Source organism: Taeniopygia guttata, chromosome 3 (assembly GCF_048771995.1).
Source record: "Taeniopygia guttata chromosome 3, bTaeGut7.mat, whole genome shotgun sequence".
Lineage (NCBI taxonomy): Eukaryota > Metazoa > Chordata > Aves > Passeriformes > Estrildidae > Taeniopygia > Taeniopygia guttata.
The window spans coordinates 104,707,286-104,731,015 of record NC_133027.1 but is presented as its reverse complement, the minus strand read 5'-3'; the positions used below and the strand labels follow the sequence as shown (position 1 = coordinate 104,731,015).

General features: G+C 36.7%; 1 protein-coding gene across 5 annotated transcripts in view; it reads left to right on the top strand.

Moving 5' to 3' along the window:
- Positions 1 to 23,730, top strand: part of USH2A (usherin) — a 373,664-nt gene that overhangs the window by 97,664 nt on the left and 252,270 nt on the right. For all 5 annotated transcript variants that reach the window (XM_072927553.1, XM_030269121.4, XM_030269120.4 and 2 more), the window contains one exon: positions 276 to 506. In XM_072927553.1, coding sequence (XP_072783654.1) covers positions 276 to 506 — 231 coding nt within the window. The remainder of the gene's footprint in view (positions 1 to 275; positions 507 to 23,730) is intronic.

Sequence of the window (23,730 nt, the reverse complement as noted above, 5' to 3'; positions counted from 1 at the left end):
AAATATTTTAGATATAATTATAGATACATATGTCTAAAGCCTGAATAACCAAATAAAGTATTTCTTGTGCAACAGAGAAAGTAAGTTTCTCATAAAGATTAAGAATGTTTTTTGAGTTTTTTTTTTTTTTCTCCTAATTAAGCTTCTATGGATATCTGTGTTTATTCTTAAGATCAGAAAACAAAACAGGATGTTTTGCAAAGATTGTTATGTGCAACAAATAATTCCCCAAGTGTTATGGACAATGATACCTAGTTAACTTTTTTTATCCACAGCTCCAAGAAAACTTAGTGCCCCTCGTGTTGAAGGAATAAACAGCACAACAGTAAAGATAATTTGGAATGAACCTGAAGAGCTTAATGGGCCTTCTCCCATCTACCAGGTGGAAAGGATGGATTCATCTTTAGCTACAATGAATATAGAAGTAACAAAAGGGATCCGTTTCCCAGGAAATGGGTATTACAGATTTGCGAGTTCCACTCTCCCCACCAATACCTACTTTACAGGTAAATGAGTTTAAATTACCTTAAAAACATACTAATTGTAGTTTGCATTCATTTTACCATTTAGTATCATGTTCTATGAAACTTTCATGTTCAAGTAGTCAGGTTCTAATTTATTAAAGTAATGTAATGATTAGTGATGTATGGGCTATTTTGATTCTCACTTTGAAAACCTGTAGAAATCATTGGACACGTGGGATTTTTATTACCTCATGTTTGGACAGAGAGAGGTACATGACAGTGATATTGCTCATATTTTACTTGGTTTTGAGTTGTAAATATAAGATTTTATTTATTCTTCTTGGATACAAACTTTTAAATTAATTTACTGTGAGTATTAAAATGTGTTTTGTTCGGTACATTTTTGAGGATTCCTGGGGCTGCATAAGCACTCAAAAACCTCTGTCTTCCAGTTTTAGAGCATTTCTGTTGTGATCCTGTTTGTTTTGTTAAGGAAAGAAAAAAAGCCTGCCATTCTGATAAAATTCCATGGTTTCTGGGCCTTTGAGTATTCTCTCTTTTTTCTTGATTAGTTATTTTACTTTAGTACCATGAGATTTTCAGATTGAAGTAGACCTATGTCTTGTTTCTGTGATTCTCATAATTTCCTGATATCTTGACTTCTAGGATAAAGCAAAGATACAGACAGTATGTTTTTTGCAAAAATGAACCTGATTGCACATTTGAGATGTTGTAGCATCTGTAAGTGAAATCTTGCATTTGCCTGCATGAAGTATGATTGTTTAAAAGAAGAAACAGCAGAGCTGAAGACTTAAAAAAAGGTGTATGAAAGATACGTGCATGTGAATATTTATCTCAGGTCATGAGAATGACAGCAGGAAGGGGAAATCCAAAAGGAATCTAGGCAGCTGTAAGAGCAAGCATTGACTAGCGCACTGATGGTGCCAGGGCCACACCAGTGGCAGTGACACAACTTAACATGGTACTTGTTTGTTAAGAGAGAGAAGGGCTACAAAAACCATGCAGCACTGTTGACATTAGAAAGAATACTGGAGCTTTGAAGAGCACTCAGCTGACATTCCTTGTTTTCAGTCACCACAGGTAATTCTGGCAAGGATGTTTGAGCACTCAGTACTGGCAAATGTGTATGTGCAATTTCAGGTTTTGTTTAAAACAGCTTCTTGCCTCTCTATGATCACTCGGTGAATCTGACTTAAAAAAGAAGTTGAAGATGACTTTACTTTTTTTTCTATCTAGGTGCTTAGTTGACTGATAAATAATAATAAAAAGTGATAATGTGTTAGTTAAATATTGGCACTGTGTTGACTGGCGCAACCTGTCTCTGTGTGGGAATCTGTAGAAACAGCTGTTGGACTCCTTTCCTCATCCAAATTGCCCAATTTTCCTGACATCAGTTTGCACCCTTTACTGTATATTTAGAAAAAAATCCCTTTGATATTTTTCTTTTGTTGTCAGTTGTGACTATTTGTAACCAAGGAAGTCCAACACCAATCTACCCAAGTTTCAATTCACTCTGGGGTTTAGTTCTGCTCCATAAGCAGAACTGATGCCTTGAGTAAAGTTTATTGTGATGGCTGAGATGATTTGAGAGAGTTTGGAGAGGCAGGTTGGAAGATGTTAAAATAAAGTCCCCTTCATATTGGCAGCTGATGGCTGATAATACTGTATGGATAAATATAATTCATCATAGCTTTGGATTATGTTCTTTCTCTTCTACTAGCTATTAGTCAGAGTATTTGGAGACAACCTAGGACTAAAACACACTAGGCAATTTGTCCAGACATCTGCTAGTAATGACTGACAATCAGATTAAATCAGTCTACGCTTGGTACCTAAAAATGTGTAGTTCAGGTTTGGCAACTCAATAAAGATTTTGAGAAATATAAATCTGGGTTTTTCTTAGTAGGTCATCTGTCCTTCTTCCAAAACATGATGGAGGGGAAAATGATAGCAAATCCAGGCGAGTTTAGAAAGACAGACACTTAGGGGGATGAAAAATATTCTTTAACTGCACTCTGCAGTTGTTTTGTTGTTGAGACTCTCTCTCACTACCCATTTCTGAAGACAAGCAGCTGGCAGTTGTGCTTTATGGATGGAACAGCTTTAGTGTGCGTGCAGCTGTGTAGATTTTTGACACAAAAGTGTGCCAGCTTGTATGTGTCAGTCAGCAGACAGATACTTCTCGGTGCATCTGGAATCTCCCACTGTTAATCTGGAAAAAGTTTGATCAGTTTATTCCTTGCTAATAAATGCAGTTGTCCTCACTACCTCCCTGGCTGGTCTTACAGTCCAAGGTGCAAGTATTAGGGGCAGATGTATCTTCTGGGAAATTTTCCAAAATCATGTTTTAAAAAAAATGTTATTCAATAAACACTGGCTACACTAAGTAGTGTCCTGTCTGTAACAAAGCCTCCAGCTGTACAGGAAGGTGTGTTCTGGGTACACATTAGATGAGAAGAAATCAAGTAAAAAGACTTTTTCTGCTCATACTGTCTACATGCAACTTCTCAGCTGTTCAAAATGTGGACTGTTTTAACCATGTATAATGTCATTTCCCAAGTGATGAAGACTTGATTTTTAGCTCTTATTTGCATTCTGTGAAGTTCTTAGATACAACAGCATTTGTTGTATCTGTCAAAAAAACACGAGGCAAAGGAGAGCTGTTAGTGTTCTTGTTTTAGTGAAGGAATTTATCCATCTCCCATCACTCTGAAAATCGGGGTATTTAGGTGTTTATCTTCATGTCTTCATGAGACAACCAAGTGGTGCGATTTAACATATGGCAAGCTGAAGTTCAGATTCTACTTAATGTGGGACTTTATGCTTAAAAGGACCTGTAGAATTGTCTAGGAGGTTTTACAAATTATTTATTTTGTGTGGTTTGCTTTTATTGGTCCAGCTTGTGTGCTGTGGCTGTGAGTCTGGAGTCAGAATACTGTAGTACCACTGTTGTGTTTGCCTTTCTGGCTCTTGTCATCAAGAGAAGTAATATCTCTTTTACACAGGGTGTAGAACTAGCAAGCTTGGAGTTCAAATGTCATTCCTCTTGGATTGGTACTTGTTTTAAAAGAAAATTATTCATATAATATTGATCAAAATGCAGTCTACTCGGAAGAAAGTTTTGTGTTTGGCCTTGCTTCGATTCCAAGTTTTCTGAAATAGGATAATACACTTAAAAGAAGTATGTCTTGCCTGGACTATGTAATCTTAGCTAACCTCTACATGATGCGTATTCAGCTCTGTAATAATTAGAAAATAAATGTATGAGGTAAGATGTTAATATATTAAGCATTACAAGGAGAACTTTTTTTTACAATGACATTTTTAGTGCTGTAAAGTGATCTTAAAAATGTGTATTTAAAAAAATATTTATATCCGTGCTAGTGTTTTTACTGCCAGGTTCTGGCTGGGATACACAGACATTTCTCAGAGTGGAGAATCTTTCCAGTAACAATGTTTCTTGATGAGTTTTCCATGGAACACTGCACAGGAGGTGTTTGCATTTGTTCTGAGCAGAAGTGCTTAGAATGGCTGTGGTCATTCAGTGTTGGATCTCCCCATAGCTCTTCATCACAGTGAACTCTCTTTGCAGTAATGTAAAACAAATTCCACTTCATGGGATCTTAAACAAACGTTTCATAGTTAGTCAAAGGGGCAGATATTTTCATTAGTTTGTGGAGCCAAATAAACAGGCCTTTTCCAGCATCCCAACAGAACTTCATGGGGTGCATTATGACTGAATACCAAGAACATGAAGAGGATTAGACATTCTAAAACAATGTAAGAGGAGAGGCGAAAGAAAATGTGTAGTTTAGAAAAATGAAGACTGAAAGGAGAAATGATAATGGTGTTAAAATATATAAAAATGTGTCATTTAAAAGAAGAGAATGAGAATGAACTTCTTGTGTTTACTGTGAGTAAAGCAGTAATTCACACATAATAAGCTTAAAATACAGCAAGGTAGATTTTTTTTTTTTTGAAATAAAAGATTCAGGCTAGCTGAGCAAAAGATTTCATTGCTGTGAGAAAGAAATAAAAGCTCTGACACTGCAGATTTTAAAGAACAGTTGGATGAACATTTGTCAGGAATAACCTGGGTAAAATTGATTCTGCTTTGGATTAAGTGGATTGTTTCTGTGACCTCTAAGAATGTTTTCCAAACATATATCCTATTATAAACTTAGACTAACCCAATGAAACTGGGAAAGATGTTCATTTCACCAAATAACTTCTAGTAGGAAAGAAATGCCTTTATTTTTTTCTGATTGACAATTTTCTATGTGGAGGGAAGGTTACATGAGTTGAACAAGTTTTGCTTCTATTTTATTTTTCTTTAGATATTTTCTAGCATTCCTTTATACAATAATGATTTGAGATAGTTAGAAATTAATTTTAATCACTAATTCAGAATAAGGTAATAATTTAGTGTTGAAGAGAAATAATCTAGTCTTCCTGCTCATATTGAGTCCAGCTAGGCCTGTTTAGGCATTTGTCTGCCTCTTTTCTCCGTATGTGACTAAGTATGTTTCCAAATATTGTTGCAGTTTCCAGTTTGACCTGTCTTTTGGTTTATTTTTCTCCCTTATAGCTATACAAAATATTCTGCATATGAACTCATGTCAATTGCCTCTGGTTCTGTCACTGTAGAGGTCCAGAAAAGTGTGGCTTCATCTTCTTTATATTCTTTGGGGAGGTAATTGAAAAAGGCAGTAATTGCCTCCATTCTTCCATGCTTGAGATTTAACAAGCCCTATTGTCTCAACCTCTTCTTGAATGTCATGTGTTTTGGCCCCCTGACTATCTTGGTGCCACTGGATTTGTTCTAGACTGCAAGTACCTTTTGTATTTGTTTTATTTTGTTTTATTTTGTTTTATTTTGTTTTATTTTATTTTGTTTTATTTTGTTTTATTTTGTTTTATTTTGTTTTATTTTGTTTTATTGTATTTTATTTTATTTTATTTTTAAAAATATATTTATTTATTATTTATTATTTTAATGCCAGAGTACCCAAAACTGCACTGTAAGACTTGCATTTGCCTCTACTGGATTTCACAAGACTTCTGTCAGCCCATTTCTTCACCCTGCTAAGGTTTCTCTGTGTTGCCACTGCAGCCCTTGATTTTATTTTTTTAATTGCCTCCAAACTTTTTGGCAGCACACTCCATCCCATCGCCTGGGATCCATTTTAATGAATAGAAACGTTAAACAGAATTGGTCCCAGTACCAGTTTCTTGTCAATGCTGCCCGCTGGGCTTTGTGCCACTTGTCACAAGCCTTTGAGTCCTGCTGTTTAGCCAGTTTTTTTACTCACTTTTATAGTCCACCTGTGGTCCATCTATTTCTAGGGATTGATGACAAGGATTCCCTAATCTATAGGCACAACTTTACAGCAAATGCAGTTAAATTTGTTTGCTTCAGCTTTATACCAAAATTATGGAGAGAAAGAATGAGGAGGAGAGAAATCTGACCTTTATGCTTAGTTTGGCTTTATGAATTCTTTGTCACTCTGCTGGCATTTTTTCCTTTCATAGATTTTGAAGAATCAGCCTTTTTATTTCATTACATTGAGCTGAAGAAAGTAAACAAGATTTTCTGGGGGAGAAACTATTGCAAAAGAAATTCTTACTCCAAGCTTTTGAATACTCTGAGAGAAAGAAAGTGAGCACATTTGTTTGGCGGACTTGAAGAACATACTTTTTGTCAGGGAACCTTTAATATTGCCAATCATTTTTCAGAGTTTTAAATTAAATCATACACTAAAAAGCTCTTGGAGAACTTGCATTTTGCTGTGTCCTTTCTGTCTAGCTTGTTGCCACAGGACTTGTCCTTAGTAAAGCTTTTAATTTTTATGCCAGCTTCTTCTCTTGTCTTCACAAAAGAATGATTTGAACCCGCATCTTCATCTTCTGTGGAAGAAAGATAAAGATCTTCTATATCACCGTCAAGTGGCTGGCTTCAGTAAGAAAGAGAACCATCCTTTTTTCTGCCTGAGAACTGTTTGCACAGAGATTTTAGGTAGAATTTTATCTTAGTACTTAAAATGAATTCAGAGTTTCATCTTGAAAAACACATTCCTTCCTTTCTTCCTTTTGAATCCCAAGAAGCCTAAAGATAGGAAGCGAGAGAGGAGCTGCATATAGAGAAAAAGGAGTGATCCAGCACAACAAAGTGAACTCTGCTGCTTTATGAACAAAACAACTTAAAACATTTTTGAACATGCACAACAGGGACTTAGGCAACAAATAAGCCAAACTGGTGCTGACCTTGCCAGTGTTACAGGGGTAATATTTTCACTAAGATGAGCTGGATTTTTAGGCACTGACATACTTTTTGTTGGTATGAAGTAGCTGGTTTTTCTTCCCTTTTCTTTTCTTTTTTTTTTTTTTTTCAATTGTAGCCACCACAGAAAGGAAGAAGAAAAAAAAGAATCTCACCTTGTGTATTATTTTTCATATTTACCTCTTGTACTTTAACAGATCAACCATGCAGCACAAGCTTTGGGCTTACAAGGGCAGTATGTTTTGTTTTTTTTTTTCCCCCGGCATCTTCTTGGCTTTAGTGCCAAAGTAGATTTTTGCCAGTGTTGTGCATTCTGCACTGCACGGTTAAAACCAGTTTTTTCTGCTTGTGTATGGTAACTTTTAGAGAGCACAGTAGTGTTATACAAGGGAAATTGTAAAAGCAGGAGCTTTCCCATTGTTATATCAACCTGCCAGTGGAAAGACCCTTTTGTAGACCAGATCGTGGTTGTATCTGGCTGTGCAAAAACCAGTTATAGAATTGGGTCTTTTGATTATCATGAACACACAAGATGACTGTACTTTTTAAAAGAGCAGTTCTTCCCTTTTGTCACGACTCTGGCTGGGGTTTTGCTAATTTTGTGCAAACACAAATCACTGCTTTGAGATGTAGTAGGCATTCCCTCTGCAAGTGTCAAACCTAAGAATTAACAGAGAGAACGGTTATGGAAGTGCTGCTTCACTTCAGGCATGACATCATCTGGGATTCCTTTGTGTTTGTGCACTGCTAAGAAAAGGTGCAAAATGGAGGGACTTGTTGAGGGAGATTTAGGGAAATAAAAGTTGCTGAAAATAGCAAACAAAATGAAAAAGCTATAAGATAGAAACTGTACAAAGGCATTATGTTTATTTAATTTAAAAAAATAAAGGAGAGAGTGGAAGGTATCAAGCATCTCCTGAAAGCTTAGCATGCTAGAGATCCAGGTACACTGTGTTAAATTGAGGCTAGTTTCACTTCAGTTAAAGTAAATAATAAAGATCAAAGAAATAAATTTAAGCAGGTTTGAACATAGAAAAGAGTAGTTCAATGGATGATCACCTTTTGGAGAGAATGTATGAATGCTTCTGGAAATTCTCAAACTGAAATACCTGATGATGCAGAGATATATGAAAGAAAAGTGACTATTTCTAATGGTTTTCATTTGCTAGAACAATTGTGGGTCTTCATACCAGTACTTATGAGATTCTTATGTGCTGGTGTAACAAACTTATAACCCAAAGTACTTTTTCAAAGAGGGATTTAATAAGAAATATAAGCCAAAACCAAAAATGTAATTTGGTCCAACCTTTCTTGGCAAAAGCATAATCTAGACAAGATGGCCTAGTACTATCCAGCTGAATCTTAGTTGTTCAGAGCTAAGGAACCCACCACTTTTTGGAAACAGTAGTCCAATGGTTGGCTCATTGTAAAATTATTCGCCCTGTGTCCAGTTGGATTCTCCCTAGGAGTAACTTGTACCCAGTACTTATTGTCTTTTCCAGGTAAAAGACTCCTTGCAAAAAGGGACTCTCCATCTTCCTTGTAGTCACTCTTTAAATACTGGAACATGGTGATGAGGTCCCTCTTGATCCTTCTTTTCTCAAGGCTGAGTTTTCTCAGTCTTTCCTTCTTTGACAGGCTACCCAATCCTCTGATCATCTTTGTCACCCTTTGGACTTTCTTCAGCCTGTTCACTTCTTTTTCGCACAGCAGGGACCAAAATGGAACATAGTGTTCTGGGTGGGGCCTGACGACCAGTGAGTAGAGGGGAATAATGACTTCTTTATCTCTGCTGGAGATGTCCTTATTGATGGAATCCAGCATGCTGTTGGCTTTGTTTTCCACAGCAGCACACTCTCAACTCATATTGAGCTGCTTGTCCCCAAGATGCCCAGGTCCTTTTCCACAGAGCTGCTCCCCAACTGGGTAGATCCTAGTCTATGCTGCATTCCTGGTTTCTGTTTCCCCAGGTGCAAGATGTTATATTTGTCTTCACTGAACTGTATAAGGTTCTTGTTAGCCCATTCTTTCAGTTTATGTCTTCTATGTCTTCCTTCAGGGTGGCTCTCCTTTCCAAAGTATCCAGTTCCACTCAATTTGGTGTCATCATCGCATCTCATCAGGGTACATTTGATCCCACCATCCAAGTAACTTATGCTAAACAGCTTTAGGCTCAGTATTGGTCTCTGAGTGACCCCTCTTGTGACAGGTTGCCAGTCTGAAAAGGAACTATTTACCAACCTCCTCTGGGTGCTGCCTGACAGCCAGGTCCTACCCACCTCACAGACCACTTGTCTGGATCGTCACACATCAGGTTGTCTAGGAGTAGCTAGTGGCAAAGCCTATAGAAAGCATATATAGGTCCACTGCTTGCCCCACATCCACTGAGGGAGTTATTTCGTTGTAGAATGCAGTCAGGTTGGTCAGTCACGATTTGCCCTTGGTGAGTCCATGCTGACTTTTCCCAATTGTGCTTCATCTGACTTGTGGCAGCTCCCAGGAGGTTCATTCCATAATTTTAGCAGGGACTAAAGTAAGAGTAACAGGCCTGTAATTTCCCACGTCATCCTATAAGCCCTTCTCATAGATGGGAGTGACATTAGCCTTCCTCCTGTCTTCTGGGATTTCCCTCCATCTCCACAGCTTCTGAAAGATTGTGGAGGCAGACCTTGCAGCCATGTCAACAAGCTATTGGAACACCCTCAAGTGGATATTGTCCAGTTCCATCAATTTGTAGAGACCAAGCTCCTGTAATAGTTCACATACAAATTCTCCCTTTACTGATGGTCAGCCCAAGTTGGCATCAACCTTGATTTTTGTGCTGGTGAAGAAAGTTGTTTCACCATTGTTACTTACTAATTCACCTCTCCTGCTTAACAGCAGGTCAAAATTTTCCTTCTGATTCTATGGACAGTTTTCAACAAGGTTGCAGGAAAGAGACAATTACCACTGTATTAGCTGGAGAGATATTTGAAGTGAAATTAATGCTTTCTGGTACATGGCTGGCCCTTATTTAGATTATTTCTATAATGGGTTATTGAGTCCAATGACTTCAGACATTGTGTTTGACTAATTCTGAGCCTTTAAATTACTTCTGCTTTTGATACAAATTCCTTCCCATATTGTTTTTAAAGGGTGGAGATGTAACTACTGAATTATGTATTGACTAAAATGTGTGAGGTGTCATGCATTGATTATGATTGCATTGTGAATTTGATCAGGAAATTTTCATAATAATAATATAAGAAAGCTTTTCACCTTCTAATTGATTTTCAGGGCGATTAAATTAAGACCTTGTCTAAGTACGACTGTCCTTATCAATTACTGGCAGAATAGAGAAATTAAAGGATTAAAAATTTACGTGTGTTAAGATTCAGTATTTAAGGTCTAAAATCAATCAGATCATAGACTGAATAATTCCATTATGGCAAAACTATCATTCAGGATTAGACTGTGGTAATTTGGAGGAAAGAAAAAAGCTGTCTTCACTACTACATATGGGAAAAATTAGTTTGCAAAATCAAGCACCTACAGCTTAAGAAATTGAGTTAAATAAGCAGCATGAACTTCATTCAGCCGTGGTATATTTATATGTTGTGATGGCATATAACCAGTTGATTAGAGTCTGTCTTTCCATAGGTTCTGTATATGGTATGGACCAGCTGATGCCTTTTGAAAATCCTTTCTCTGTTTTGTATAAGACTTTCTGTTTGTTTTACCGTACATGTCTATTCTTAAGTGTATGCAGATTAAATTTTTTTCCTGTGCTATTTTCACTGGAGTACCACAGTACTTTGTAATCAGTGACATACACTTTTACAACACTTACATTAGCAGTTTTGTTTTATGAGTATGGACTTGGTGTAAAAAAAAAAAAAGAAAAAGAGGAATTAATGCTATTTTTGAGTTTTACATAGGTAGGTCCTGAGTATACAGATTAGTTAATATGTTTTAAGTAGTGTTTCCACCAACCCCTTTTCAATTAGAAGCACTTAACACTTCCACAGGTCTCTACAGGGCGTTTAAATGCAAGCACTCAAGCAAATGAAGAGTGCATAACAAGTGAATAACTCTGAAAAGTTTGACTTAAGTGGTTTACCTCACATTGCATAAGAACTTCATGGCAGAGGTGGGGACAGACTTATCCAGAGTGACATTGTACTGTGCTAGCTGTGAAACTGTCAGTTCACTTTTCATACTCCCCTTCCTCTTTCATTAAACGTCCACTGAGCACTACATCAAAAACGGGCTTCTGTGCACAAAATCCTTATTTACTACATGAATTCTGTTTTAGTTGCTGACTATCATAAAATCCTTGAGGCAGACATCTTATGGGAAATGTGTGTTTGTATAATTGTAGACTATTTCATTACTCATCCTCTATTTGGGTATGCATTAATTTCTTGCAGACAGTTTTGGTTTTGCATTACCTATTTTTGAGTGTTTACTTTTATCTATGTAATATGTCCTAAATAGTCATTCTGGATAGTAATCAAGAAGATTCCAGTGTGATAGGAGAGTCCCACACACATACATCATTTAGAATATTGCTGATAAATACAGTGGGTAGAAAGCTTTAATATTCATAAAATTTCTGATCTGGACTATAGGGCCATTGACTGCCAGACTAGATGCACATCTGTATGTGAAGGATAGAGTGAATGCTTTTCCAATGTATTGTGTTTACAACAATTACATGTATTGCAATTGGATTTATAAGGAGAGATCTTATTAGTGGTTATAGGCCCTCCTCTGTTTCTATTTACCCTTCCCTCCCTTTTTTTGATTTCTTTTACTTTCCAATTATTTTCCCATGCTTTTTGCACTAACCATGATTTGTTTCTTTCTTCTCCCTCTTCCACTCTTTATTTTTCCCTCTTGGTTTACCACTGTAATCTCCTTTATTGTCTTCCTTCTGTGCTCTTCAAAATGTTGTCTTCCTTTTTTTTTAATATTGCCTGTCACAAAGTGGCAGCAAATTAAGAGGACAAGGACAAGATTCTTTCCCTTCCTTTCTACTGTTTTGTGAAACATCATGATTTAGTGTCCAGGATGAATTTAATGGAAGAATCTTTTTAGCCCCTAAATTTCTAAGATGCAAAGTCTCCATGCAAACTTAATTTTTCTTTGAGAATTTTATCATCATCCTCTAGATAAGCATCCTGCAAAGAACAGTTTCCTGACATTGATGAATTTAGACTTCTATTTTTTTTTTTTTTTTGGTCTGAGATAACTGCTCTCTAAAAAATTCATGTGTCTGATCCATAGAAAGAAGTAACCAAAAATCTTAAACATGTTTGTCTTTTACAATTATGGAGGTGATGTAAATTAATTCTTCAAAGTAGTTGTGGAAAAGTAGTTGGTATGAAGAAAATACGGTTAGAAAAGATTTCTTTTTCTTACTTTTGGAAACAAATTAAAAAACCCAGAATTGTCCTTTGACAATTATATTGACAGAGTAACATCAAAGTTATTATGCAGTATAATAACAGAATCCAGAAAGCAAGTGTTAGTGTGACCAACAGAATGAAAACACAAACCTGCCATAGTGCAATTCTGGTCTAAGGGCCCTTAAATATAGTGACAGAAATGTCATTAACTAAATTACTGGAGAATTCACAATCTTGATAGCAAACTATTGCATGGCTTTTTTTAAAATTAAAAGCTATTCTAGAGAATTATATACTAGTATTTGTTGTCGAAAGATCACAAAAAGTAACTATAATAATCTATCTCTGTATATACCCAAAATTAGATTTGATCTAAAGTAGTTAGATCTGTGCTTACTGACTTAAGATCTATAATACCTTAAGATTAATTGGGAGCATAAATGGAGAAGCTGACAACCTGGAACCTTGACTGCTTAAAATTGCTGACCCAATTACTGCTAAGTCCTTTGCTGACATGTTAATATGTCTATTTAAACTGGTAAATCACCACCAATTCGGTGCGTGCTAGAGTTGGTCCATCAGATGAAGGAAGATGTAAGTTTAATTTAAATAATTATTGACCTATTATGACCTTTTTATTTCATTTGCACTGCTCCTCTCAAGGTAAGCAATTATATTTTTATAGTGTTGGATGGTAATCAATGTACAGGAGCTATCTTTATTGATTTAAGTAAGGCCTTTGATCTGGTAATCACTAACTATTGCTATCTAGACTGGCCTCAACTATATTAGATATTACTACAGTTATTTCATTTTAAAATATGCTGAATTTAGAATTTTATAGATATTGCATCCAAAGTTTAAGAATATTTGAAATCCAAAAGATTTGACTTCAAAAATCTTCCTCAGAAATTGGAAATAGTTTGTTTTATACAACCCATGCAATTTTTTCAAGTTATACCTAAGTTTAGGTCAGCAACCTGATTTTATTTTTTTTTTTTAATATCAAGTTGATAGTCCTTTTGGAATAGTTTTACTTGGAAAAGTCTTGGAAAAGGCATTTAAGGTTTTTTGTTTGTTTGTTTGTTTTGGGTTTTTTTGTTCCTTTTTTTTTTTTTTTTGTTTGTTTGTTTTGTTTTTTGCTATCCCAATTGAATATTTCTGGGAGGAAGGTTTAGCTTTTTGGTTGTTTATTTAGTTCTGCCTTATACTGCGAATTCAGAGTCACAAACTTCTATTCTTCTGTTTGTGGATGGAAAACAATCTGAAATTATTTTGGTTTTTTTGAAAGTGATGTAAACATCTAATGAAATTTTTTTAACCAATATTCATGTCAATGTGTTAGGTAAAAAATAGAGATGTTGTACCTTGATCATAGTTTGCAAGTGGTACCTGAGTATCTTCCAAAACATACTCTGCTAACTTTTTCTTTTTTTTTCCCTCATTCCTCATCTACCCCCTTGTTTTTTACCTCTTGCTTAACATTCTTCTCTAGACAGGTTTCCTTTTTTTTTGTCTTCTATCTTTTGTTTTAATGTATGGCTTGGGAAAACATGACTAGGTCTGGCTTAAACTGTCTTCAGAAATATGTGAAAATTGTGATAATTTTTGATCTGCTCCTCTAACAAGTTCCAGGGCCTCTATCCTTCTTGCAGAGGCAGTTTAGTCTTGCTCTGGTGAGCCTTGAAACTAACAGCAGTTGTTCAGAGAGGTCACCAACATAATGAAAAGGGCACTCTTGAGATATCTTGAACCACTTCCATGGATGGCCATGAAGATTAATTTTGGGACCTTACATTTGACCTAAAATTCTGTGGAGAGTCTGTGTAGTGAGCAGAGCAAATGGGATGATGTGCATGTGGCAGAGAGTGTAAATAAAACTGCTGCATTCTCAATTTTTTCTTTTTTTCCCCTTCCCCCCGCCCCCCCCACCTTTTTGTTTTGTTTTGTTTTGTTTTGTTTTTGGTATGTAAGCTAAAAAACTTCAACTTGCTCTTGCTGGAGATCATGAAGGTGAGAGTTGTGCCCAGGTGCATTCCTCAGAAGTGGCCCAGTCTCCTTGCTGGTCACAGGTGGGAGGAGGGAAGCTTTTGCAAGCTGCTGTCTCTGCCAGCCTGTGCTGAAATGGCTGGAACTTGGTGTTTTGAACTCTGCTCATGAAGAAGCTGATGATACAGTAGAACTGATAATTAAACACAGCAATGTTCTTCCCAGTCGCCACATTTTGTGATTTCATTATCTGTAAATCCCTGTAAACTTGTTATTTTAAAATAATATTTTCTCAGTTTGGGTACTGACAAAGAACTTTATTCTTTCCTACTTGCTCGATTTTGGTTTTAGGAACCAGTCTTTGCTTGTAATTTCAAAATTCTTCTGTCAGCATTCTATATTTTTATATTATTTCATATTACTACTAGTTTTAATGGTGCAAGGAGGCAGCACTACAGTTGGCTTATCCCAGCATTGTTGTTCAGTCACATAAACTGTTCTCTTCAGTCTATTGGTCAAAGGCTAAATGAGACGGTGAGTGAAGATTGGGACTGATTGGCAGGCTTGAAAATTTTACCTTAAATCTATCATGATCTTGTTTTAGAACTACAGGTGCTCACAGTGAAGTGACAGGTACACTTGTGAATCTTTTATCTCTAAATTAGTAGCAGCATACTCCAATAGAGCATTTGATTTTAAAACAATGTACTAAAATAAATATAGGTACTAAAATAAATAGAATCTCTGTCTGCTAGGATGGCTAAGAACTAAAAATAAAAATATTTCAACCCAATAGTGGGACAGCTAATTTTATGTTGGGTAAAATTATGGGGATTTTTTCTCCTCTGTGGGAAAATAAATAAAAAAAAAAGTTAAATTCCATGGAACTGTGGTAAACCTTGAAGTCATAAAGGACATTTACTTATCTTTTGTGCTGCTACTAAAATTATTATTTTTTTTTCTTTCCTGGGGAACCTGCCAGAAAGAAGTCTCTCTCCTCATCAGGAGAATTTTTTGTCCTGCTCAACATCACCTCTCTATGCTGTTCCACCTTTTTTGGAAGTATTCTGCCAAAGCTGAAAGACAATATGAAAGCTTTAAATATTTCTTATATATCAATGACTTCACACTTGGTGTTCCACAGGGCTATAAATCTCATATCAAATTATTTTTAAAAAAAACTTTTTTAGATTAAATAGCTACAAATGAACAAAATGCTATTTCATTCTGCCCAGTTATGCTATGGATATATACCATATGCAACAGCATGTTCTTCTAAACAGCCCGAACCCTATAAGTGCTCCCTTGGTCCCCCATTTTACTACATGGTGTTCAGATTTCAAAAGGGGTTGAGATAAAAGATGTCACCTGTTTGTGGTACAGCACTAGTTATATGATAGGTATTTAATAATGATGATGAAAAAACAGATTGCCATGTTTCAAATTAAAAATATTGAACCAAGTCGTATCCTGGGTCTATGCAATCTTAGGGCTATACTTGCTAGTCTGAATTTGTCTTGCAAAAAAAGTTCAACCAGCTTTCAGAGAGTGCCAAATCATTCACCATTCCCTAATATGCATTGTAGATGGCAGGTGCCAGAGTCTTTGTCATTGTGCCCCAAGGATAAGGCACTCTGCCTGAAGATATTAGATCAGTCAATTTTATCTGTGTGCATAAAGCTGTAATTTTTATTTTCTCAAGTTTTCCAGGTAGCCAGAGTGAGTGCTGTAGGTTTTTTTTGACTCATGGGATATTAATAATGTGAAGTTATTTTAGATGGTTATACTGTGTTGCAGTATATTTTTAAACTGATCATATGCAGTCTGCAGGAAAAAGGGGAAGCATAAGCAAAGGAAAAAAGGTCTCTTGGTCCATCGGGTAAATTTTCAGAACAATATATGAGCATTTAGTCACGCAAGTCCCATTAATGTTAATGGTCCCAAGCTTTCTTTTATTCATCACGGTACTGATTGCACTTGGTCAGCTCTTTATCAGTTTGAAATATTGACAGTGGGAGGAGGCGTTCCCTTAGCCAGGCCTGACTGTTGCAGTGCTCTTTCAACTTAGTCATCCTGCAAATGCTCCTATAAATGGATTTATTTCAGCAGATCCAAAATACATCAACCGGATCACCTTACCCTGGTGCTAGCCCCTTTGCATTGGCTTCAATTTGCAAGAGCATTGATTTTAAACATTGATCATTACTTATATAGTACTCTATGGTTTTGCACCATCCTATTTATTAAACTAACCTGTTACATGTGCTGCTGTTAAAGTCCTATCTTTATCTTGCTGAGAAGTGATTATTTGCTCTCTCTCTGATTATGATTTAGGTTATAAAACAAGGCTATTCCCTGAAAAGTGTGTTGGCTGCACTAACTCAAGATTTCTGCATTTTTTTCTATGCAGCTCCACTTCTCCTTAAAAGTCTATATAGGACAAAGGATAATGTTTTTTAACTAGAAGAGGGTAGATTTAGACTATTTTTAAGGAAGTTGTTAACAATAAGGCTGGTGAAACACTGGCACAGATTGCCCAGAAATGCTGTGGTTGACCCGTCCTTGGAAACATTGAGGGTCAGTTTGGATGTGGCTTTGAGCAACCAGATCTAGTTGATGTCCCTGCTCATTGCAGGCAGGGTTTGGCAAAGTGACCTTAAAACGTCCCTTCCAAGCCATTATATGATTCAAAATTTTTCCAGTGCTTTCTGCAACTGATAATGTACTTATTTTAGTTATTGCAAGAGAGATTTTTCTTTTGTTGGCCATGTTCTTGTAGAGTGCTTTGGGTATTTTATTTATTAGAAAAAAATACTTTTTCTCTGCTGTCCTATGAAACCTGTGCAGTGCTGGTCAAGAAAGTAGGTGTAGCATGAAATATTTTCCAATACTGAAGAAGATGGTGAACTACAAAAATATCTTGCTGTTCTATTCTTTAATTCAGAGAATCATTGCTGTTATACTGATGGCATTCTTTGATGCTATACAGAATGTTATTCTTGCAGAGTTCAGAAAAGCACATGCTATCTACCTCAGGGAAGAGAAAAAAAGAAGGAATAATCTGGTTTTCCCTGATACTTTATATCTAAGCTTGTTTGCTTTAAATTATTTGTTCTGATCATGCTTACATGCCTAAATTTTAATTAGTGTAATTCTAGGGTGGTTACAGTTATAAAAACTGATAGTTGGAGTGGAATGTGTCCTCAGATCTTCTCCTGAGTAAAGAAAAAGAAAAAGTTCCATAATAAATAGTATCATATTTTAATATAGAGATTTTGTCTTTCATTCATTTTGTTTTTAGGCTTGGTGATTAATAATGCTCTTTTATTCTGGTTTACTTTAAAAGTTTCTTGATTTACTAAAAGCAAAACTTCACTGGTAGATGGGTTACTATGAACAGAATGCATTCCCTTCTGTAGTAAATAATGGGAATTTTGGTGTAGTGGAGTTTTAGCCCTTGGGGGATTTTACTTTATGCATTTTCAAGTTATTCAGTGACTTGCTGCAGAGACAGGGAGGGAGGAGGGGGAATATATTTACACGAATTACAGTCTTTGTTCCCATTAGCCTTCATAATTGCATGAACAAAACAAAGGCTAGACTGAGAGGTGCAACCTTCTCAGGTAATATCTTTTGATCCAGAAACAAATTATGAAGTGAATTGTAGAACCAGGTTCAGAAGATTCAAGGAGGGTGTGGGCAATAAGTGTTTTTTAGAATGTCTGCCACTGAGAAGACTTGTAGAAGGAAGAGAGAGTTTTGTCTTGGGAGGAAAGTAATCCTTTCCACAGAAGTTTTGGCCCTGCTCAGAGTGAGTTCCTTTACAAAAAGATTTCTACATTTGATTATTATTTTTTGAAGGTTTTGTTCATTATTTTTAATGTATGAGGTTTGTTATAAAAGCACTGCCTCTGCACTCCAGCTTTCAAAATTAGGTGTTTTTCCTGTTTAATATCCTCCTTTAGTATTCTTTAATATTTCTTTCATTTGTTTTATATTCTTTCTCTTTCAATTGTTCCAGTTCAGTGATTTAAATATGCCAGTTCAAGCTGCTTGTTCCAAACTCATGTTAAATTGTCATGTCATCTTCATTAATTAAAAAAAAAATTAGGGTTTTTCTGTGTAAACTTTGTTATGCTACTGAACTGCATGCACTAAGGGGAAAAACAAGTTGAATGGGAATCCTTAGTGAAGCAAAGACTGCATAATTGGTTTTATGCCAGACCTTCTGCCTTTCACATAGGCGGGAAAGGGCCAGGGAAATGTCAGAGGTGGAAATCAGGGCAGCACAGAACTCCTGCAGAATTGCAAAGTGACCACCAACTGCAGCCAGCCTGAGAAGTGGCCAGGCTCGAGGCTGCTTTAAGATGGAAATGCCCAGTTCTCCTGAAATTTCCCTATGCCTAAGAGGCTCGGGATTACCACTGCACATTTTGGGAGGAAATGCATTAGTAGCTCCCGAGCAGCCTCTCCCCGGAGCTCTCACTGTGGGACAGGGCTGAGCTGGCTGTGAGGCTGCAGCCCTGCCAGTCCACTGCAGCCCTTTCCCAGTAGTTGTGGTGTGGTTTACCCGAGTTCCCTTGCTGGAAGCCTTACTCTGACAAAGCTGAGGCACACAGGCTCTTTGGCAGCTTTGCCTCCTCTGTGGCTATGCCATTCTGTGCTAGGCATGCCTTGCTACTACGGTTGCAGAACTCAGCCTTTTAATTACTCTTTTTAGTTAGTGCTTTAAGAGCATCTATAAATCAGGGGTTTTGCATTGTTAAGGATAACATTTTTTTCCCATATCCCTTACACTGCTCTAGGATCACAAGCAAAAGTTGAAAATAATCAGTGAGTTTATCAAGCTGATGTCATCTGAATCCTCAGGCAACACAAGGGGAAAAAAAAGGTGACTTTTTACAGCACTTGAGAAAAGATTGCTCCTTTTCTTTTATGTGTGTCTTTCTGTGAGGCATTGCAAGTGGCAAAATGATCACACTGGAAACAAAATTATATAAACTCTCATACTTCCTAATAACATTATATGTCCAATCACCCACTTTTTGATTAAATCTATTACAGTATTGTAATAAATAATGATTTTTTCCATTGCAGTAAGTCTTATATTTTGAGGAAAAGGGAGAGAAAGAAAAGATTATCAGTGAGTTTTGCAGAAGAGGAGAAATTTCCATATTGCTATAATTCTGAATTAGTAATGTATTCTGTAATCACTCAAGTTTTAAGTAGTAATGTAAAAGTCAACTCAAAGGCAGTCTACAGTAAAGAGGTCTTTAACTCAAAAATCTCTTAAGGAATTAAAAATTCTGAAAAGATGACATAGGCTCAATCAATACCTGCCTGAAAGTATCATAATATATGGAGGTTAAATGATATCATGCTATGTGAAGAAATTAAAATATTTTCAGTATTGGCCTTATCTCTTTTTATTTAGATTAATAAAATAAGTTGAATGTTAAATCTTTACATGTCTGTTTTGTATTAGGAAAAAAGTTGCCAGTAGTCTGCCTTATGTTGTGTACCAACAGGTGTAGTTCAGAATTTAGTAATAAACCTAATTCCCTTTGAGTGCTGATTATAGCCATGAGAAAATAATGGACTCCTTACCATACCTAGAAAAGCACTGAAACACCAAACCATGTGGCTTTTATTTGCATCTGGACATGTAGTGAAAATCTCAGTTCAAATCCTCCTCTACAGAGCATCTGCACCACCTGGGTAGGGAGCAAGTGTTACCTCTGTGTTCCATTGCTGCCAGCATTATTGTGTACCACCCTGCTTTTCCAGGCTGGTGACTGCACACAGGACAGAGTACCTGGTTTTATCTGTCCCCTGCAGGGTGTATTGACCACATTAGCTGGATTGCTGGATGTGGCACAGGAGCTTTTCCATATCCACAGTGTACCACCAGGGTGCTTTCTTAAAAACCAGGGCAGAGGGAGGGTTTGAGTTGTGTTTATCACTCTGAAAGTATTTCATACTGTGTGAATATTCAGCTGTAGTTAAATGTGATTTCATTGCCATGCTAGTTCTGTTTTATGCTTCTGTATGTGTTTAATGCTTACTGTGAGTGCAGGGGTTTGGTTCTTGGGAATATGCCAGACTACAAATTGATGACACAACCTCCACAGCTGGCTTACTGCACTGGGTCATGTTTTCTATGGCACGCTCTGTATAGAAGCTTGGCAGAGCAGAGGATGTTGGTGAATTTGGTGAATATGATCTTAACATATGATAAATAACATAAAATCCTCAGTTCAGTTACTGGGGCTGTATACTGGGCCATGGCTTTCCAACAAATGAAAAGGAAATGGTAACAGCAGCCAGTGCTGCAGGACTACTTACAGCTGGTTCTTCCCTCCCTTCCTCCATCTATTTTCAGATTCAGTCCAGGGATTGTGAGTGCTGTATCGATGACAAAATCTTTCTGTGCACTGGGAAATGTTAGGGAGAGTAAGCAGAGATCACACACATGCTGAAGTAGCTTCTAAGAGAAAATTGCTGGATTTCTTAGCTTCTCAATACAGCACTTGCCTCTGTTTATATTCTAGATCGTGCATAGTAGTTATTTAACTTCTGCAGTAACAGCCCCATGTTGGCTTTATCCTGTTGACTTTCTTGCCTTGACATCATTTAAAGACAGCAGGGCCAAGGCTATCTTTCAGGATTACAACTGATGGAGGAGGTCAAGGAGGGATGGAGAAGGTCTGAGAAAGGGAGACGGAGCTGGGCAGACAAAACAGCGGAAAAGATGAGTGGAGATGAATGGGGAAGAAGGAGAAACAAACCGGGCAAAAGAGAAGGACAGAGAATATAGCAGAAGGGCAGAAATGGGCAGAAAGGAATGTAGATAATGTCAAAGAAGAGAGGAGATGGGCAGAGCAGAGGGGCAAAAAATGGCACAAATATTTGGACCAAGGTGAGGTTGGCGGTGGACTGGAGGTGAGCAGAACTGTGTTAGTACAAATTGCAAATCATACCAGGCAATGAAATAGACATAAGCCATTCAAGGCAAAGATAAAAATTATAACCTAAAACCAGTTCAAAGCACAACTACAAATACTAAAAAATCAACTATGAAGTGACGCTCCATGAGGTGGTACTGACTGAAATGGTCCACAAGTAATATTGTGTGAAAGAAAAGGTTAACTGCATACCTTTGGCTTTTTCTTTTCTCACTTCCTTCAGCTGCAGCTTCCCTTGTATATCCTGCATATTATCCTCCTTCAGCCGAATTTCCTGCTTTTGAGCCTTGAATTTGGTAACAACTTTCCAACTTGCATCTCGTATTTTTTGTGTAGATTACATTCAACAGTCTTCTGCTTTAGAATTTATTTTGCATTCCTCTCATGAATTCAAACAATTCAAAGCAAATGTAAAATAAACTCTGCCTCAGGTAGGTTTCTCACTGAAGTCAGTTTTTTTCCTGATTAAGTAGATACAGACTCTGGTTGATTCTGAAATTCATATTAAGGACATAATTAACTGCTGATAGAGACTAGTAATATAGGCAAGACCCTAACACTAGAATGAAAAGGACTTTACACTAAAAAGTAACAAATGTATTTTGTTCTCATGTTCCAAGACTATGTTTTGGATAAACTGATTTCACCTAGTATCTGAATCCTAAAGTGAAAAATGTCATCACCTACATGTCCAGCACAGGAGAGGTTGGTCTGAACTTTTCTATTTCTGTTCTGTCCTGATCTGTAAGGGCTGTGCTTTCACTGAAACAGGTATTGCAGACAGTGGTTTGGTAGCTCTGGATCATATTTTAAGTAAAATATTCTGCGTAATTGCTACAAAGTGTTTGGATATGTTTTCAGTGAACATTTCATGCCAAACCCCATAAAGCACTTAATTCACAGGGTGTGCAGTCCCTGGGTACTGAGGCACAGGAGTAACAGAACAAAATGTAATGGAATATTATTAACAGTGTCAAAGCAGGACCTGCTGCCTGCTGAAGGTGTAGTTCCATTAGATGGTCAATAGCTTAGAGGTCAGTGAGAGAACCCTCACATTTACCTATATATCCATACATAAAGCTTGCGTCTGGTCATTCTATTGAAATCCTTTTCTCAGCTTAGTCCCTACAAATGAAACCACTTCTAGGCTTCCTCTGGAAAAGGGTATTATGGGAAGAATACTCAAGGGAAATACTGCTGCAAATACGACTAGATGAAAATATGATATATTCCTTTCAGTTAATTCTTAATTTGGTAGTTTTGTTGCAGTTTGCTGCTCTACCTTAAATTGCTGCATTAACTTGAATATGTTGTTAGCTTTTTTATTCTCAGTTCGACATGAGTAGCATGTGTTGCTGAGTTTGTAACTTCAATCTATACTTTTTGCTGAGTGTTTGCTCTGTGGTGTTGTATTTCTGTCTGTAAGTTTTTCTGGGTTTTTTCCCTCCTTGTTACATTTCCATTTTTGTCCTCTAGTATTCCTCCAGATGCTCATCAGCTTATTTTAGTTATTATTCTGTTCCTTATGTACACTGTCTAATCAATAACCCTCCTCACTTGCTGCAGGATTCCCAGGTTATTGTGCTTTCAGCTTGAGATGCTGTGTGATGGGATTCTGCCTTGGCTAGTGCACGGCTGCATTTGCTGTGTTTCAGATCATTACACTGACTTTAATTTTGATATATTTACATTTCACTCACTTGTAGTCTAACTCTTTTCCCTTGATCAGTTAAATTACTATCTGTGCAGTGTTACATTTGTACTACTGCTGGAAATACTAACTAAAGGCTTATAATTGAAGTGCTATTTACAACTACTGACCTCCAGCTCATTTCTGATTTCACTGTGATGTTGACCTTTTATAGATTGCACTGTTGTAAATCTTTGAAGTGATTTCTCTTGTCATCATATTTCTAGTAATTATGATTTGCATTGCATTAACACCTAGAAGCCTCTCCCACCTTACCCTTGTTGCATAAGATGACCTTTTTTATGCACTAATTCACATACGGGTAACAGAATATGGTTCTTTCTCTAAAGAATTTATGTTAAAATGAAGATGAATGCTTTCCTTTGTTTCCATTCTTTAAATATCAACCTTTGAATTAATGAAACTGCTCATAAAGGATTATTATTCCTAGAAAGTATTTTCTTCCTTTTCTAACAAAATCAGAGTATTTTGAACTTTTCTAGGCTTTAAAAATGAATAAATAAGAATAATGTAAAATATTTGAAAGAGGTCATATTTGAGTAAAATTTTCTCAGATTTTGCTTGGTGGGCATCAGCATCAAAGAAGGCATTAAATTAAATTTGGTCTGATGTTTCCTCTTATTTCACTTCAATATTGAGCTGAGCGACACAGAAACAAACTTGCAGCTGATCCTCACACCAAGCAGCATTTGATTCTGTGAGTTTCAAAATTAGAGTTTTATTTCTACTCTGGTAGCTGTGCTTTGAGAAGGTGATGCTGGTTGGATGGCATGCTCATTGTATGCTTTCCAATGTACATAATGGAGAACAGTTATGAATTCTATTCATAGACTGGCTTAATAAATGAATTTGAGGTAGGTCACTAATTTCTTTAATGATAGTATTGCTTAAAAGTCTGTGTAAAGAGCTG